The sequence below is a fragment of the Leguminivora glycinivorella genome, chromosome 24 (assembly GCF_023078275.1).
Source record: "Leguminivora glycinivorella isolate SPB_JAAS2020 chromosome 24, LegGlyc_1.1, whole genome shotgun sequence".
In the NCBI taxonomy this organism is placed as follows: domain Eukaryota; kingdom Metazoa; phylum Arthropoda; class Insecta; order Lepidoptera; family Tortricidae; genus Leguminivora; species Leguminivora glycinivorella.
In genome coordinates, this window is record NC_062994.1 from 11,338,351 (window position 1) to 11,357,123 (window position 18,773).

The window sequence follows — 18,773 nt, forward strand, 5'->3', positions numbered from 1 at the left end:
CGCCTTAATGGACGTTGACACTGACAGATCAGTGACAGTTGACAGTTTATGATCGGGCGGGGCGCAGCGCAGGCGGGACGAGGTGACGGTCGAAGGAAGGAAGAACACCAAGAATTTTCATTCTATTTCTATCTAATTACGGTGATTGATATCACCTCTAGCTGGACCAACGCCTTATTTTTACCCAAGCTCCCTGTGAAACCCAGAAAAATGTCTTCAAACACCGCTGCAGACGAAATAGACGAAGCGAAGGAGCGAGCCCACTTTCGCGCCGTTGTGACCGCTTTTAAATATTATAAGTAAGTAAATTCTTTTAAAAAACCTTTAATCTATCCTATGACTCGACTTTTTACTTTTTTTAAGTTTTCCGGCTCGTTTTTCTAGGTTAAATTTCCGCTTGGCAACAGTTCTTTGTTGTAAGTGGGTGACGAACTGACGATTAAATTAGCCTGGTTAGGTATAACAAAAGGTTTGTTTATGTCGTTTACACGTGCGACCGGCGACCCTGCATCCTTGATGCTATGGTTCGTGTGTCTTCTCAAGGCCAATTATCTGTGTTGGTGTCTAATAGGTAAATGGGTAAGGTCTAATGTGTTGAATAAATAATGTATTGTTTGTTTTACATTGGTGTACAGATAGATACATGCAGCAATGTTTTTATTGTGTTTTTAGTCTTTTATGTGGAGTGATTTGCGTGTCTTATTAAAATCTAATTAGATTTATAAGAATGTATTTATTTATTTTCACCACACCAACTGGTAAAGACTTACTTTGCTATTCAAAAACAGATAGCAAAATTGCATTTTATCCACAAGAGTGCAAAGTAATTTCATACAAATTTTAACTTTATGTCTTAAGCTGGCTGGTAGAATTTACTTATAAATGACGATTTTGAATCATAAATATTGAATAGATTGCTGGATTTGATTTAGCTTGATTTTTTTATAGTCAGTATTTTGTTCGTTTTGATGTGGTGAATTTCAATATTGGAATCTGTCGCTTGCTCGGGTATCAGTATTGGCACATGCGGTTTGGAAACAACACCTTTGCCCCCTTTGTAAAACAAATAACTATTGTTTAGCTTACAATTTTTGTTAATGAATATGCAACATTGTTTTTGTTGGAATTGAAATAATTATAATAATGGATCATAGACAAAAATAATTTCTCTTGTTTGTTTTTTAATTTACTCTTTTAAAAGCAGACTAATCAAGTTTTTGGCTGAATGCTTGTCTGGTTTACTGCTTTACTTCGCTCGGTTCTATTTTATTATATTATGTCTTTAGATAAAAAAAAAACTCTTATACAGAGAAAAAAACATTTCTGGCTGGGATTTAAAACCCTAACGACTTTAAAACCCGAATATTAGACCGACCCTCTTATGACGGACCTACGCGACGCCGATGCGCGGACGATGAAATTTTCGACCATAATTTGCGTTTACTAACGCGTAAGAAAAACGCATGAAAACTCGAAAATTCGCGTGTTCCGGGACCTGAGGCTAAGCTAGATTGATTTTTACCCCAGAAAACCCTCATATAACAAATTTCAGCACTGTAAATTTTAAATGACAAAACTAAGAAGAAATACTCAGGTAGCTATAATCTGGCTTGAAAATTTTCACCAGGAGGACCTAAGTTAGTTTATTTGTATTTGTACCCAATTTTTTTTTTTTTTTATACTACGTCGGTGGCAAACAAGTATACGGTCCGCCTGATGTAAAGCGGTCACCGTAACCTATGGACGCCTGCAACTCAAACAGTGTCACATGCGCGTTGCCACCCCATTAGAAACTTGTACACTCCCTTTTGCTGTGTTAAGTACACAGCAAAAAGGAGTGTACAATTTTGTTGCCAATGTGTTTCCAGTTCTGACTGTCCAAGTGTCCAGCTTCTTCTGAACATCTTCCAAAATAATTTTTCCAAGCTCATTTTTTCCTTTAATCTCAATCTCCACTTTCCGCAGTCATCTATGTTTCTAACAACTCTCTCCGTCTGCCTTAATACAGGGTGTATTTTGATAGCGGGTCAGTAAGGGCGGCTATGAGATCCCGTAGTCCTACGTGAAAATGGTCTTAGGAAACCATCCATCAATTTCAAATTGATGAAAATAGCATTTACAGATCTTGGAAAAAACATACGGTGTGAGACAAAGGGCATTTTCGACAAACTTTTTTATTGACGCCAATCGATCCTATTCCTATCCAGGATCAAAAGCTTGTATTGGAATAAAAAAAAAAAATCCGGGTACAAAAGTCACAAATCGCGAAAAACTTTTCCCATACAATTTGTACGAAAAAAAATTTTTTTTTTTACATTTTATGATGCCAATCGATTCCATTCCTATTCAGTATCGATAGTTTGTTTGGGCTTAACTTGCGGTAATGTACTAAAGAGCCACAAATTTTATGTTTTTCCTAATGAGAATCACGAGCCCTTTCGGTCTAGGACAAAAAACAAGAGACAAAAAAATGGTCCCAAAATTTTCTATTATTTTGCATACTTTCCACTTTGTAACCGCTGTACAAAGTGGGATTAAAAGGGCTCGTAATTCTGAGTAGGAAAAACATTAAATTTAATTTCTTTAGAAAAGAGTACATGACGATCGGTAGTGACCCTGCCTGCTACGCCGCGGTCCCGGGTTCGAATCCCGGTAAGGGCATTTATTTGTGTGATGAGCACAGATATTTGTTCCTGAGTCATATATAAGTATTTATATATATATATATATATATATCGTTGTCTGAGTACCCACAACACAAGCCTTCTTGAGCTTACCGTGGGCCTCAGTCAATCTATGTAAGAATGTCCTATAATATTTATTTATTTATTTAAATTAGAATATAAATATTAGGTCCTCCTGGTAATTTTATTCAAGCCAGTATTTAAGAGTCAACTGATAATTTGATGCCGACTTTTTCATTTGAAATTGACAGTTGGTACACCGTTTAGTGCAATTTGATAAACTATTTCTAAAATTAGACACAGGTTGCATCATCCTGATTGCTTAATCAATTTAGATAAAAACAAACAAATGCATTTTGTTATCACCAACCTGTTTACACTAGGTTTAGGAGCTGCAGAGAAACTAGGTTGGAAATAATGTTGTCATTCTATTGTGTACTAGCTTATACCCGCGGCTTCGCTCGCGTTAAATTCGAAGATTGCGAAATGCTCCGTACAAACTAGGGCTTCCAAATACCGGACATTCTCCAATACCGGTATTCATTCCGGTATTGGCGATTTCAATACCGGGATCCCGGGATCCCGGTATTGAAATCAGGAAAATATAAAAACCAAGTAATTTGCTTAAAATAACAAATTTTATTCAAAATCTCGTTTGTTAATTTTCATGCGTGTTATACTACAGCAGAATCTTGCTAATCCGACTTACAATTCTTACAAATGGGTCAAATCGATTACATTTCCAACTTAAAAAGTTTCGATTTTGACCCAAAACGGTTTTTCAAACTTATGTGGCCAAGTCGGCTCAACTTTTATTGTTTTTAAGTATACCTACATAGTTCAAACGGCTACGCCCTGTGCTCTTTATTTTTGTTGTGAGTGGGACTGAGGACGCAGTATAAAATCAAGCGGGAAAGAGCGCCAGATCTGTACTCAGGTGATTCTGTAAGTTAGATATCGCCTCCAGATCGGACATTTTGCAAGAAGACGCGGCCATAGCAAACCATGTTTTTTTGCCAAATCGTTCTCTTTAAGCTCGTGCGGAATAGAACCTTTTACATTTTAATAATAACAGGCCTTTGCATCTATAACAGACGATTCAAGCAGCATCCTTGCGACACTTACATTCGTGGCCGTATAGCCCAATTCAAGAGAGGATCCCTCGTCCGCACACACGGCAGGTATATGCTCCCCCAGATGGGCGGGGGTTAGAGGCCTGCTCGTGACGCCTCATGCGTTTATCATTCAAGGAGAAAAACCAGGCATTGGCGTGCTTGGATTGACCGTCATGGATAACACGGCGCCACGTGGGTCGGTTCTCGGCCAGTCGTTGCCACTGGTTGCATGGAATATCAAATGTGACTATGTCACGCTTCACGCAATCTTTAAAGCGCAGCATTGGCCGTCCGACCGGTCTCTTTGCATCTGCAACCTCTTCCAGCAGGATTTGACGCGGCAAACGAGTCCGCTCCATTCGATACACATGCCCGAGCCACCTCAGTCGCCTCTTCTTTAATATGGCTATGATACTAGGAAGCTGTGTCTCATTCATGCAGTGTTACATTTTATAGTCGGTGTTAATGGTATAATTGTACTGTAGATTTAACTATAATATCAGTATCACTTTATTAAATAACAAGCATTAAGAGCATTTCTCGATTACACACACTCTATAGTTTCATCATTGACTTTTGAAATTAGAACATGAGATGATTTTTTTTAAACACATTGTAATCAATATCTATGGTACAATTTAGTGGTATTTTTGTTTTTCGTGGCGCTAGAGGCGCTAAAGCACTAATAAAATAAATCCACCAAATCATTGAATAATTAGCCAAGAATCCGCACGAAGCGCTTTGCTTCTTCTTTTCTTATGCGCACTGCCAAGGAGTGGAATTCCTTGCCGGCGGCTATATTTCCGAGCTCATATAACCCTTCCTTCAAATCAAGAGTGAACAGGCATCTTCTGGGCGAGCTCACTCCATCGTAGGCCACGTCTTTGACTCTGCTTTGGCTAGTCTGTGGCCAAGAGTAAGCCCATTTATAAAAAAAAAGCTAAATTGTCCGACATAGATTATTAAAAATCACATTAAGAAATAATCTATGGAATCACACATTACTTTGCGGAAATCCATGATAATCAAAATCAAAAAGATTACTTCGCGGAATAGGAACACTTCATTTACGTATAAGAAAAGTAATTTTCCTCATTTTGATAGTTGAGTAGTGAGTTCCCTATTTCGTTACTATCGGGAATGTTACGGCAAAGTTTTCAGCTAGAGTTCAACACACTAACGCACACGTACAACAGTGAAAATAGAGTACCTACGGTATTCGTTAGTTCGTTTGCATTAACCAATATAGATGCATCAAGGCGATTTGTTTACAGAGGATCTATGGCCTATTACAACTACGTTTGACGTGTTGCTTTTCTGTCACACTTACGTGCGAAGTCACAAGTGCGACAAATGTGTCAAAAACTGTTCGCGGCAGACCCTCCTCAATGAATGCTTTTGACGCGTAACTTTAATTCTTTATCTGGGTAATCATCGAAAAAACTATCATTTTCATACAAATCTTGCAAAAACACCAGACAGAGAATGTGTCAAATCGAGAAAAGAGAGCAACAAGCAAGATTTACGCGTGTAGTGACCATCATGATGCAGAAATTTTACGTTTTTGATGAGTAATTTACGTTAATTTGGCATAATTTGTTAGTTTTTAAAAATACCGGGATCCCGGTATTGCTAAATTAAATACCGGTATTGAAATGGGGCCAAAAAAGGCGGGATCCCGGGATCCCGAGATACCGGGATCCCGGTATTGGAAGCCCTAGTACAAACTTCCCCCCCCCCTTTAGGGAAGTGGGGGTTAGAAACAGACAAAAAGTAGCCTATGTCATTCTCCATCCCTTTCAATTATCTTCACTTAAAAAATCACGTGAATTCGTCGCTCTGTTTTTTAAAGCGGTCACCGTAACCTATGATCGCCTGCAACTCAAACAGTGTCACATGCGCGTTGCCACCCCATTAGAAACTTGTACATTCCCTTTTGCTGTGTTAAGTACACAGCAAAAAGGAGTGTACAAGTTCTAAGGGTAAGATGGAACAAGTTAGTTCCGTAAGTCCTCCCGTCATCAGCACACCGCACCCTCGTTGAGCTCTGGCAGCCTTACTCACCGACAGGAACACAACACTATGAGTAGGGTCTAGTGCTATTTGGCTGCGGTCTTCTGTAAGGCGGAGGTACTACCCCAGTTGGGCTCTGCTCTAGATTCGAGCGAGACGATATCCGCTGTTCTGTGCCCTACCACACAAAGCGGAATATCATTCGCTATGCCCTACCTCCTACAAAAACCTCCTCACTTTCGGCACAATTATCATTTGCTGGGTTGCTCACTACACTCATTACGTCATTAGCTAAGGGCTCATCCACACGGACTACCGGCGTAGTACGTAACACCGTCTAACCCCTAGCTGGAAGACTCACTTTTTTTTCTAATTTACAGACTATGCAGCCTCGACAGAATACAGAAGTCAGAGAAGATGATAGCCAAGCTGCCGGCCACTCACCAACGGAGGCTCGAGAAGTACAAGTCCTACCTCACCAAGTTTAAGAAGTGTCTCGATGTTAACAACAGTGTGGTGCACCTCATTATTAAGGTAAATTTGTTATTTAGAATACTCTTCACTTTAAGAAGTTGATATTGGCTAAAAATGGCTCACTACGCCAGAAACCAGCCATCTACACCCTGTTTTTATTGAATTCCGTTAACTTTAAGGGAAGCTTCTTTAGGTCAAATACAATTAATTTCTCTAAAAAACTAGCGTCTTAACTCTTAGGCCGTTTTCACATTATCCGATCCGATATCGGATGTAGGAAGGATGTAAAATGTAAGATTTATGCGCTTCCAGTGGCCCGTTTCTCGAAAGATACAAGCCTTGTATTACAAGTGTGTTTCCATGACAACCCATACGATTGGACAGTTCGCGCACTTGTAATACAAGGCTTGTACCTTTCGAGAAACGGGCCCCAGGTCTTTATTTATGTATTTGATAGATCATTATTACTAAAAAACGATATAAAACGCAAAAATTGCGGCTTTAATCCAGATGGCACTATCCTACGACAGTTTTTGTCCGAGGCACCATCGAACTGCCGATATCGGCAGGACGCTTCCGACATTTTTGGCATGCCGGACCCCCCGCCAGCTGTCGGCCGAAAATATTTGTATGTGTGCGTATATAATGTAGGTATAATAATGTAGGTGTAGGATGTCGGTCCTACATCCGATATCGGATCGGATAATGTGAAAACGGCCTTACGGTTACCGAGTTATTAAAAAAATAAAAATAATTACTGAACACGTGTGTAGCAGCCTTTATCACTCCCTAATGTTATTTGTTTTGACATGTGCCGTCAATCAATTGACACTAACTTGAATGTTATCCTTAAGGGTCTCTCACACTTAATTCATTTATTTTGTATGAACGATGAAAAAATTTTTTTGCGAATTTAACTAAAAGTGATTATACAGGTTGGTTCCTGATAATGAACAAAACAACGTGTTGAATTTAACGGAAAACAAAAAAAAACACGGTGTATATTTAGATGCATCTGGGCGAATCTAGCGAACTACCATTTATCTGTGTACGGCCTCGTTGAGTTTAAATAGTTTAATAAAACGAATGCAATTGATAAAATTGTGCTCAAAGCGCTCAATTATCTACCTAAAAGTACTTTTACTGCGCACATCTGGGCGTGAGTCATACTGTACTTGCAGCTGATAAGCTCTTAAGTTTTGTGCTTGCTTACTTAACAAAGACATAATGTAACTCCGTATAGACAGCTACAGTCTTAAGAAAAAACGTACAGTCGCCATCAGATATATAAGAGCGCTCGAGGTACTCAAAAATATCTGAACACGCCTCTAACGCCTAGGCAATAGAGGCGTGTTCAGATATTTTTGAGTACCTCGGGCGCTCTTATATATCTGATGGCGACTGTACCTCAAAACCATATAGAAAAAGGTACGGTGGCCTAGATGGCGTTACACCTTTAGGAGACGCTCGGCTAGATGGTGCTAATATTGTATTAATATTTGACATTTTAACACATATCAAGCTAAGAATATGGGCCAAATTGTCATAACCCAACCACAAAATTAAAATTTTGAAAAACCCCCGACCGCGACATAGTAGACCGATTTTCATGAAACATGGCTATGAACACTCCCGATTAACTCAGTTTTCAGACAAAAAAAACGAAATCTAAATTGGTTCATCTGTTCGGGAGCTACGATGCCACAGACAGACACACACAGAGACAGACATATAAACAGACAGACAGGTACACACACGGACAGACACGTCAAACTTATAACACCCCGTCGTTTTGGCGTCGGGGGTTAAAAATTGAGGTTCAAAAGTTTTAAGCTTGTGTCGAGAGATGGCAGTCTATGCACTGTGATTACACATTTTACTTCGACAGTAACCCTCTACAATACTCGATCCTCTTTGTTACTTAAATACTCTTGTACATGACGTTCTCAAGAAAAATATACCACACTAGCTTTTTCCCGTGGCTTCGCTCGCGTTAGAAAGAGACAAAAAATGCAAATGCCTTATAGCATTAAGTCCGCCTTGTGTACAATTGTATTTTCTTTTGTGCAATCTCTATCCCTTCAACTATCTCCACTTAAAAAATCACGACAATTCGTCGCTCTGTTTTGCCGTGAAAGACGGACAAACAAACAGACACACACACTTTCCCATTTATAATATTAGTATGGATTGTCGTTTACTATAAGGATGAGATCGTGTCTTTGAATGAACCTGTGAGAGCGCCTTTATGCTTAAATAATAGTTATTTGTTATACAAGGGGGCAAAGTTGTATTTTAACGCCGAGTGTGGAATTGAAAAACGAGCAAGTGAAAGGATTCTCTGGTTGAACCACGAGCGAAGCGAGTGGTTCGAGAATAGAATCCTGAACTTGCGAGTTTTTTAACACACGAGAAGTAAAATACATTTGCACCCGAGTGTAACACAAAACTTTTCTCCTCACTATAGCGAGGAAACTACAACGCAAAAAATGCGTTTATCACTGCTTCCAGTAGTTCCACAGGTGGTAAATCATCTTTATTACTAGATTCACCTACTTTTATCAATTTTAAAGCAGTTAATTTGACTTTATTCAAGGTCAAATTACTTTACCCACTAGTGGATAAAATGCGTTTTTACCCGCTGGTATTAAAGGACAAAACACGTGTTTCCGAGCTAGTGAGGGGAAAATAAATAAATAAATATTGGGGACACCTTACACAGATCAATTTAGCCCCAAACTAAGCAAATCTTGTACTATGGGTGCTAGGCGACGATATACATACTTAAATAGATAAATACATACTTATATACATAGGAAACATCCATGACAGGAACAAATATCTGTGCTCATCACACAAATAAATGCCCTTACCGGGATTCGAACCCAGGACCGCGGCTTAGCAGGCAGGGTCACTACCGACTGAGCCAGACCGGTCGTCAAGCGACAGTCGTGCTTAAGCGACAATGTGGGACCTTTTTCTTAAGAGCGGCACGAATAGTTGGAACCATAGCATGTGGCAGCAGTTCTCGAAAAGTTTGTACAAAAATTAAAGAAAAAGTTAAATTCGTTTTTATTATTCCTATTTTGTTACCAAGATTTATTTGATGAATTGAGATTTTAGTAAGTTTTATTTCGTCATTAAGGTTCTCTAGTATCTATATTTTCTTAATAATAACAATTGTGTCGCTTAACTTCAAACCTGGGTAAATCCATTCTGCTTTAAGGTTGATTGTATAAAAAATATAATATGATTTGAAAGATAATCAACCTTATAGCAAAATGGATTTACCCAGTTTTGAAGTTAAGCGACACAATTATACTAATAAATTATTTTACTTATAAATTATTATTACTTACTTATAAATAATTACTTATAAATAATTATTCTTACTTATAAATTATAATGTTAATGTTGTAATGTATTCCAATTTGTGCCGCTTTGGCTTTAGCTGTAAGGTGCAATTTGTTATTTGAATAAATAAATGAAATGAAATAAATGAAATTAACCTGTATATATCTTACGAAAGTCGACTTATATTACTATTGGTAACAAAAAAGGATCAATTAAAATTTGCTGACGTGGCTATGTACAAAGTATTCGGGAACTGCTTGCTCATGGACGTCTGCAAGTCCAGACTAAATGCGCTTTACGTGTAACAACAAAACGATATTTTACAGGACGTCGACACGATGTTCGAAAACGTGGACCACACAACGACGGACAACGGCAGCAACGGCGCTGAGAGTTTCGGGTGCAACTATAATAACTGTGAAATAAGCTCGCACAAGCAACATAAGATGCAGCACGACGTTGATAAGGTGGTTATAAATTTAATTATTGGTTTCCTAAGTATCTGATATGACAGAACTTCGTCAATTTCGGACCGAATTTTATTTTGACTTGCATGGGATCATTACATAATATAACAGTCATACTGTTCGATCGATTCACGATTTTAAGTGTGTAATAGAGTGATCGTTAATGACTGATTAATAGTTATTGAACCGCGAACGTAGCGAGTGGTTCAAAAAGTGGAATCTTGAGCGTTGCGAGGGTATCAAGGCACGAAGGTTAAACAAATTTTGCCACCGAGTGAAACACAACATTTTTCACCACAGCAACACTATGAAAATATGAACTGTAAAACATCAAAATAAATAAAATTACTTCAATTTATTTAACGTATATGATTCAAAATCATCATTTATACCTACGTGAATTCCAACACCCAGCTTTAAACATCAAGTTAAAATTTGTATGAAATTACTTTGCACTCTTGTGGATAAAATGAAATTTTGCTATCTGTTTTCGAATAGCAAAGAAAGCCTTTATCAGTTGGTGTAGTGAAAAAGTTATTTGTTTTGACTTGAGCTGCACGTGTTACTTTGACAGTGACAGCAGTTTGTTTACGTTTATTCCGTTCAATTCGTAATGGGATTATAATTCATGAAGTATCTTTCCATTTGACAGGTGGTGTCAGTGCTGAAGAATATAGTCCGCGATTGGAGCGCCCTCGGGGCGGCGGAGCGGGATCAGTGCTACAAGCCCATATTGGAAGAGATGGAGGAACGATTCCCTCTAGACGAATACAGGTAAGAAACACACAATGATACCTACTCTTTGTGGCATACACAGATGTCATATATACCATAGATCAAGCAAACGTATCTACTTAGCGTGTCAAATGAACTCAGTGAAATCCACTGAGTTGTCCGTCTTTACTCGCAGCTTGCAGCTTTCGGGCGTCAATTTTTGTAAGTTGAAGTCAAATCAAAACATAAAAAATGCCTCGTTACGTGATATTCAATTGCAACAACACAAAAATTATGAACAATCAAGAGCCTGAGACTTAAAATTACAGGCAAGAAACAACTTCAGTACAAAATTTGACACGCTCGGCTCCTATACAAATAGATGAACTTGTTTCTTCTATATAAATAAAGTTCTGTGGTGGCATATTTAGAATAGAATAGAAAAGTTTTATTCGTAAACACACAGACAATAAACAATATTTATGAATGACATAGGAGAATAAAGTGCCACGAAATGGCCTCACCTCAGCATATTGCTGGCGACTTCCAGCGCTGGTCTTCCGGTGAGACCATTAAGTGAGAAAAATCACGGAAGGCAACAGACAAAACTAAAGAAACACGAGGCATTAAATAACGAAATACAAAAATAACGAAACATACAGCATAAAGAAGTTATAAAAAATATAAATATTTCAATATAACCTAACCACAAAATTAAAATTTTGAAAAACCCCCGACATAGTTAGTGGACCGATTTTCAGATATATATCAGCAGTTCTCGATAAGTTTGTACAAAAATTAAGGAAAAAGTTAAATTAGTTTTTATTATTCCTATTTTGTTACCAAGATTTTTTTGATGAATTGAGATTTTAGTAAGTTTTATTTCGTCATTAAGGTTCTCTAGTATCTATATTTCTTAATTATAACAATTATCCTGTATAGGTATATCTTACGAAAGTCGACTTATATTAGTAAATGTTGGTAACAAAATAGGATCAATTAAAATCTGCTGACGTGGCTATGTTCAAAGTTTTCGGGAACTGCTCATATCGTCGAACCCAGTTTTGTATACTGTATCCGATATATATCGGATATATATCCTCGAACCCTGCTTTTCGTTGCGTTAATATTTTATACTGAATACTGGCATCTTAAACCTCGAACAGAAAAGTGCCACTTTGCTCTCTAGCCTAACAGGGAAAAAAATTACCCTTTCCTGAGCATTTCTTTTTTTTTCGCCACTTTTATGAAATGTGATATTTTTGAAAAAAAATATTGTATTTCTACTCAGAATCACTAGCTTTTTCAAACGTAGTAGTTAAAATTGTCCCATTCGATTTTTTCTTATTTTGTTCCCATTTTCCGTCCATGTCGTGTGGGTAACAAAAGAGGAAAGTAACAAAAATGAATGGAAATTCTGGGACACCTTGTCTCCCAGTGAGATTGAAAGTACTCGTGATTCTGAGTACAATTGACCTAAAAGTCCCTAAGAAAATCAAAATAAAAAAAAATGGCAAATAAAACCTAACGGCCCAGCCACGACATTGGTCTAAGCGCGACAGCGGTGAGCGGCGGCCATACATGGGAGCGAGACACAGCGATGGGACTTTTCTTTCGCACGTATGGCTGCCGCTCACCGCTGTCGCGCTTAGACCAATGTTGTGGCTGTGGCATAATGGGTGAGGTGAAAAGTAATGATTGTTTCCAGTGAGCGCAGCCGCGTGAAGGTGCTCGTTCCGGGGGCGGGGCTGGGCCGCCTCGCGTGGGAGATAGCTGCCCGCGGCTACAGTTGCCAAGGCAACGAGTTCTCACTGTTCATGCTGTTTGCGAGCAACTTCATACTCAACCGGTGCCCTGAGGTAAGGCATTAAGAGGTTAAGGATGTCCCCCAAACATATGGACTGAAGTAGTCTTAAAAAATTTAAAACCTCTGCCACATACTGTCCTACTCGCGCGATTATCGCACTAGGTTGTTACGGGTCCTTTGACTCGCGCCAAAAAACCGACAAAATAGGGAGCGGTGGGCATGACGAGTGGCGCGGCCACTCTGTGCCTCTGCCTACTTCCATCGCTACCCCTTCCCACGCCGCTCGTCGAGTACACTGTGTCAGAGGTATTACAATTCTGCGAAAAAATTCTGCCAATGGTCATACTTATTGCGTGGACTGACTTGAATCTGACATTGCAATTTGTTAAGAAATTAAAAATCTTTTCTCGCAAAAATCGGGAGACTTTTTTGTAAAGAAAATTAGAGAAAAGCCTGAATATTGTAAAGTGTAGCGTTCACAATCACTGAGGCAGAATATAAATGTACGGATAAAGCTTAAAGTAAGGGGTTGGTTGCCTCGCGTGGGAGATAGCTGCCAGAGGCTACAGTAGGCTAGTTTCCTATACTTAAAATAATAGTACAACATTACGATACAAGTGCGTAAAAAAGGAAGTTCGAAACGAGTGGCGATAATTTAAAAAACACCCTTCGGTCGTGTTTTAATTTATCGCCACTCGTTTCGAACTTCCTCTTTTTCGCACTTGTATCGAAATGTACTATTTCAGGTTCATTATACGTTAGGTTGAAACTTCGGATGGTCATCTGTACTGAAAAACGTCGTACGATACACGTGCGTATCGTAATATACTATTATGAAGTGCATGAAATAAAGCACCACATAATTAGAAGAAAAATATGGACAGTAGTTATTTTTAAACATAATTTCTATTTAATAAGTCAAAGAGAAAGATATAAAGTAAATGCATTGACCGTGACGTCACTCCTCACCCTCAGTATTTGATAGTAATTCCATATTAGCAAATCGTTTTGACAGTTCATAAAAAGAAGCTGATTTGACTAGTAGGAAACTAGCCTGTTGCCATGGCAACGAGTTCTCACTCTTCATGCTGTTCGCGAGCAACTTCATACTCAACCGGTGCCCTGACCTTGAAGATGATCTGTGTAGCGTTGGCTAGTACTGAGCAAGAGTCATCATTAACCTCCTTGCGTTATTGCGACATTTTCCACGGCTTATGGGAGCCTGGGTTCCGCCTTCACAACTAATCCCAAGATTTGGCGTAGGCTTTAGTTTAACGAAAGCGTCTGCCGGGTAACAAGGCCTTATTAGAATTAGTCCGGTTTCCTCACGATGTTGTCCTTCACCGAAAAGCGACTGGCAAATATCAAATGGGTGAATCAACTTTTTCTTGCTTTTTGCAAGAATTGCCCATACTTATTATTAGCTCTACTTTTGTGAGTTTTAACCTGGCCATCGTGAATAAAGATCCTTATTTTTATTTTACATTAAGGGAATAATTTAAAAACCGGCCAAGACCGTGTCGGGCCACGCTCAGTGTAGGGTTCCGTAGTTTTCCGTATTTTTCTCAAAAACTACTGAACCTATCAAGTTCAAAACAATTTTCCTAGAAAGTCTTTATAAAGTTCTACTTTTGTGATTTTTTCATATTTTTTGAACATATGGTTCAAAAGTTAGAGGGGGGGGGGGACGCACTTTTTTTCCTTTAGGAGCGATTATTTCAGAAAATATTAATATTATCAAAAAACGATCTTAGTAAACCCTTATTCATTTTTAAATACCTATCCAACAATATATCACACGTTGGGGTTCGAATGAAAAAAAAAATCAGCCCCCACTTTACATGTATGGGGGGTACCCTAATAAAACATTTTTTCCCATTTTTTATTTTTGCACTTTGTCGGCGTGATTGATATACATATTGGTACCAAATTTCAGCTTTCTAGTGCTAACGGTTGCTGAGATTATCCGCGGACGGACGGACGGACGGACAGACAGACATGGCGAAACTATAAGGGTTCCTAGTTGACTACGGAACCCTAAAAAAATCATTTACAATTAAATCTATATGTGACCCAGTGGAAGAGACACTTTTTTCATACAAAAGTGAGGGACAGCTATGTCCACTGGGTCACTGCTCGAAATAAAGTAATAAAATAGCAAATCCTATAAAAACATGATGTATTGCATAGCTTGTATATCTGTTTTGTTGTTGTATGTCTGTTATTGCACACCTCACATAGTTTACAAGTAATACACAAGAAACAAAACAAATAATATAATAAGTAGTCTGTTTTAAATATAATAAGTATAAACTAATTACACTAAATACAAATTAAATTTTCTGACCACATGTAGTCGAAGTATGCGTAATTTTGCTGGCAAAGAAAAGTTGATTCACCCAAATGACATTTCATGTTCCTAACTTCTTAAAAACTCATTGGTAGATGCCGGGTTTGGAATTCGCGTAAAATACGAAGTGCGAATTCGTAAAACTAGTGTCTATGCCCAAGTCAAAGCGGACCCCAGGCTCCCATGAACGACGGCGAATACCGGGATAACGCAAGGAGGTTGATGATGATGATGATTTTTTACAGGCGAACAAGTACACGGTACACCCGTGGCTCCATCAATACGTGAACAACGTGACATGCGAGCATCAACTGCAAGCGGTCACGTTCCCCGACGTGAGGCCCGGCGCTGAGCGACCGAACCACCACTTCTCCATGACCGCAGGGGACTTCCTCAAGGTTAGTCTTTCATTATGACAGGTCACTCAGACATTTAACATTTTTATTATACCTACAGAGTGGATTTTCATAAATCACTGAACAATTTTATAAACATACAGGGTGGATTTTGATAAATCACTGACAACGAGAATTTTTATAAACATACAGGGTGGATTTTGATAAATCACTGACAACGAGAATTTTTATAAACATACAGGGTGGATTTTGATAAATCACTGACAACGAGAATTTTTATAAACATACAGGGTGGATTTTGATAAATCGCTGAAAGCGAGAAATTTTAAAACGTACAGGGTGAATTTTAATAATATATAAAAATGAGAATCTTTGAAACATACAGGTTGGTTTTTGAGAAATCACTCCTAAATGAGACATTTTTATGCATACAGGATGGATGGATTGCGATAAAAATTACACTTTTTAATACACAAGGTGGATTTTAATAATATCTCTAAAAATGAGAACTTTTGATACATTCAGGATGAATTTTGATGTCATTGTAAAAATGACCTTTTTTTATTCCAACCTGTATGTTACCGTCCAAAGTCTAAAATTCTCAAAAATAACCCTTTTTGTCAAACCCTGTATGTTTTGCAAAATTGCCCCTTCTTTATCCCACCCTGTATATTTCACTTGGGGCTCTTGATTTGACAATACATGAATGAACACACAATACACGGTCCACCCGTGGCTCCATCAATACGTGAACAACGTGACATGCGAGCATCAGCTGCAAGCGGTCACGTTCCCCGACGTGAGGCCCGGCGCCGAGCGACCGAACCACCACTTCTCCATGACCGCCGGGGACTTCCTCAAGGTACATGCTCTTTCATTATGCCAAAGAAGATCGAGTATTATAGAGAATGACTGTCAAAGTCAAATGTGTAATCACAGTAAGACTTAAAACTTTTCAACCTCAGTTTTGACAATTTAAGTATGTATATCGTCGCTTAGCACCCATAGTACAAGCTTTGCTTAGTTTGGGGCTATGTTGATCTGTGTAAGGTGTCCCCCAATATTTATTTATTTTATTTATTTTAATTTGGCCCATATTCTTAGCTTGATATGTTTTAAAATGTCAAATATTAATATTAGCGCCATCTAGAGCGTACCCTAAAGGTGTATCGCTATCTAGCTCACCGTACCTTTTTCTGTATGGTTTTGGGGTACGTTTTTTTCTTAGACTTTATCTGTCTATACGAAGTTATGTAGGTCTTTGATTATGCCAACTCTACATATGACTCTTAAATACATGGCGACTCTACACAATGACACTTTTATACATACAGGAAGGGTATAGATATAACCTAACCACAAAATTAAAATTTTGAAAAAAACCCCGACCGCGACATAGTAGACCGATTTTCATGAAACATGGCTAAGAACACTCCCGACTAACTCAGCTTTCAGACAAAAAAAAACTAAATCTAAATCGGTTGATCTGTTCGGGGGTTTGTTCCTGAGTCATGGATGTTTTCTATGTATATAAGTTTGTATTTATCTATTTAAGTATGTATGTATTTATTTATTTATTTAAACTTTATTGCACAGTAAAAATATACAGTTACAAAAGGCGAACTTAATGCTACATGGCATTCTCTACCAGTCAACCTTTAGGCCAAACAGAGAAGACCAAAAAAGGTGCGGGATATGTAAAGAACACTAAAGACTTGATTTTATTGGACTACGTTATAGAGAAAAAAAAATAGGGACTTATATAAATATATTTACCTATTTAAGACACTAATAACTATAATAAATACATATATTAATGATAAATACATATAAATTACATATTATATCGTCGCCATATTGTATATCGTCGCTTAGCACCCATAGTACAAACTTTGCTTAGTTTGAGGCTAAGTTGATCTGTGTAAGGTGTTCCCAATATTTATTTAAAAAAAACTTATTCCAAATTATTTGTTACCAGGTATATACAGAAGCCGAGCAATGGAACTGCGTAGCGTCGTGTTTCTTCATAGACTGCGCTCCCAACGTGATAGAGTTTATAGAGCGGATATACTCGATTCTAGAGCCAGGCGGCTATTGGATCAACCTTGGACCTCTACTGTACCATTACAGGTATTTATTATTTTACTAGCTCTTGTGCGCTCGCGTTATATTCGAAAATTGCGGAATACTCCATACAACCCCCCTCCCCCCATTTTAGGTAAGTGGGGTGTTGGAAAGAGACAAAAAGTAGCCTATGTCACTCTCCATCCCTTCATCGCACATAAAAACATTACGATACAAGTGCGTAAAAAAGGAAGTTCGAAACGAGTGGCGATAAATTAAAACACGACCGAAGGGAGTGTTTTAAATCGACACGAGTTACGAATTTCCTTTTCGCACGTGTATCATACGACTTTTTTCAGTACAGATGAGCCTCCGAAGTTTCGACCTGGCATATAATGAACCACTTCTCGCACTAGTGCGTAAAAAAACACCATCTGTACTGAAAAAGTAATTTAATTTAATATGTTTGTTGCAGTGACATGCCATCGGAAAACAGCATAGAGCCACCATATGACATTCTACTCGAGATTATTAGAGACATTGGTTTCGATATTCTGGTAAGTAAAAAAAACAAGAGAAGACAAAAAAAACGGCCAAGAGCGTGTCGGGCCAAGCTCAGTGTAAGGGTTCCGTAGTTTCCCGTATTTTTAACCGCCGCCTCAAATCTCTCAAAAGAAGATGGTTCTCTATTCGTCTGTATTTTTTTTTAATGTTTGTTCCTCGATATCTCCGTCGTTACTGGACCGATTTTGAATTTTTTTTTTGATTGAATGTATATGCATACAGATTGGTCCCATTTTTCTCAGAACCCAGTTCTGATGATGGGATCCTGGAGAAATCGAGGGAACTCCTCAAATCTGAAAGGCATACATATGGCGATTTTTGTGTTTTTAAAGAAACAGCATGCACTTACGTACGGAACAGTGATTATTTTCAATAACTGTTCAACCTATCAAGTTCAAAATGACCCTAGTTTACTACGGAACCCTAAAAACTTCAGAAATAGAAAATTAATTACATATATTTAATGAAATATAATACTATTTACAGAAAGAGCAAACGGGCGTGAAGACGAAATACGCCCAAAATCCCAACTCTATGATGCAGCACGAATACGACTCAGTTTTCTTCGTGTGCAGGAAGCCTTACTGTATGTAAACACACTCACACACACAACTACAAAGAATATACGGAAAACTTATAAAATATGTACATATTAAAAACGGTCAACCAAATCTTAGCACTTAAATAACCTAACCTAAAAAAAAAAACCCGACAGTGAACCGATATTCATGAGACATGGCTAAGAACGCTCCCGACTAATTCAGCTTTTAAACAAAAAAAACTAAATCTAAATCGGTTCATCCGTTCGGGA

At 38.2% G+C, this 18,773-nt stretch overlaps 1 protein-coding gene across 1 annotated transcript; it reads left to right on the forward strand.

Annotated features, from left to right (window-relative positions):
- Positions 1-52: 52 nt before the first annotated feature.
- On the forward strand, positions 53-18,665 carry LOC125238943 (carnosine N-methyltransferase-like). The gene is made up of 9 exons (XM_048146443.1): positions 53-299; positions 6,193-6,346; positions 9,967-10,107; positions 10,760-10,881; positions 12,530-12,680; positions 15,224-15,376; positions 17,313-17,464; positions 17,874-17,955; positions 18,449-18,665. The coding sequence occupies exons 1-9, from the start codon at positions 211-213 to the stop codon at positions 18,554-18,556; spliced, it is 1,152 nt and encodes a 383-aa protein (XP_048002400.1). The 5' UTR covers positions 53-210; the 3' UTR covers positions 18,557-18,665.
- Positions 18,666-18,773: the final 108 nt, after the last annotated feature.

Bases quoted from the DNA above. Each gene is read 5' to 3' on its own strand.
- LOC125238943 (XM_048146443.1), top strand. From the start codon at position 211: ATGTCTTCAAACACCGCTGCAGACGAAATAGACGAAGCGAAGGAGCGA. The intron at 300-6,192 runs GTAAGTAAATTC...TCTAATTTACAG, and splicing joins ACCGCTTTTAAATATTATAA to ACTATGCAGCCTCGACAGAA. The intron at 17,956-18,448 runs GTAAGTAAAAAA...TACTATTTACAG, and splicing joins ACATTGGTTTCGATATTCTG to AAAGAGCAAACGGGCGTGAA.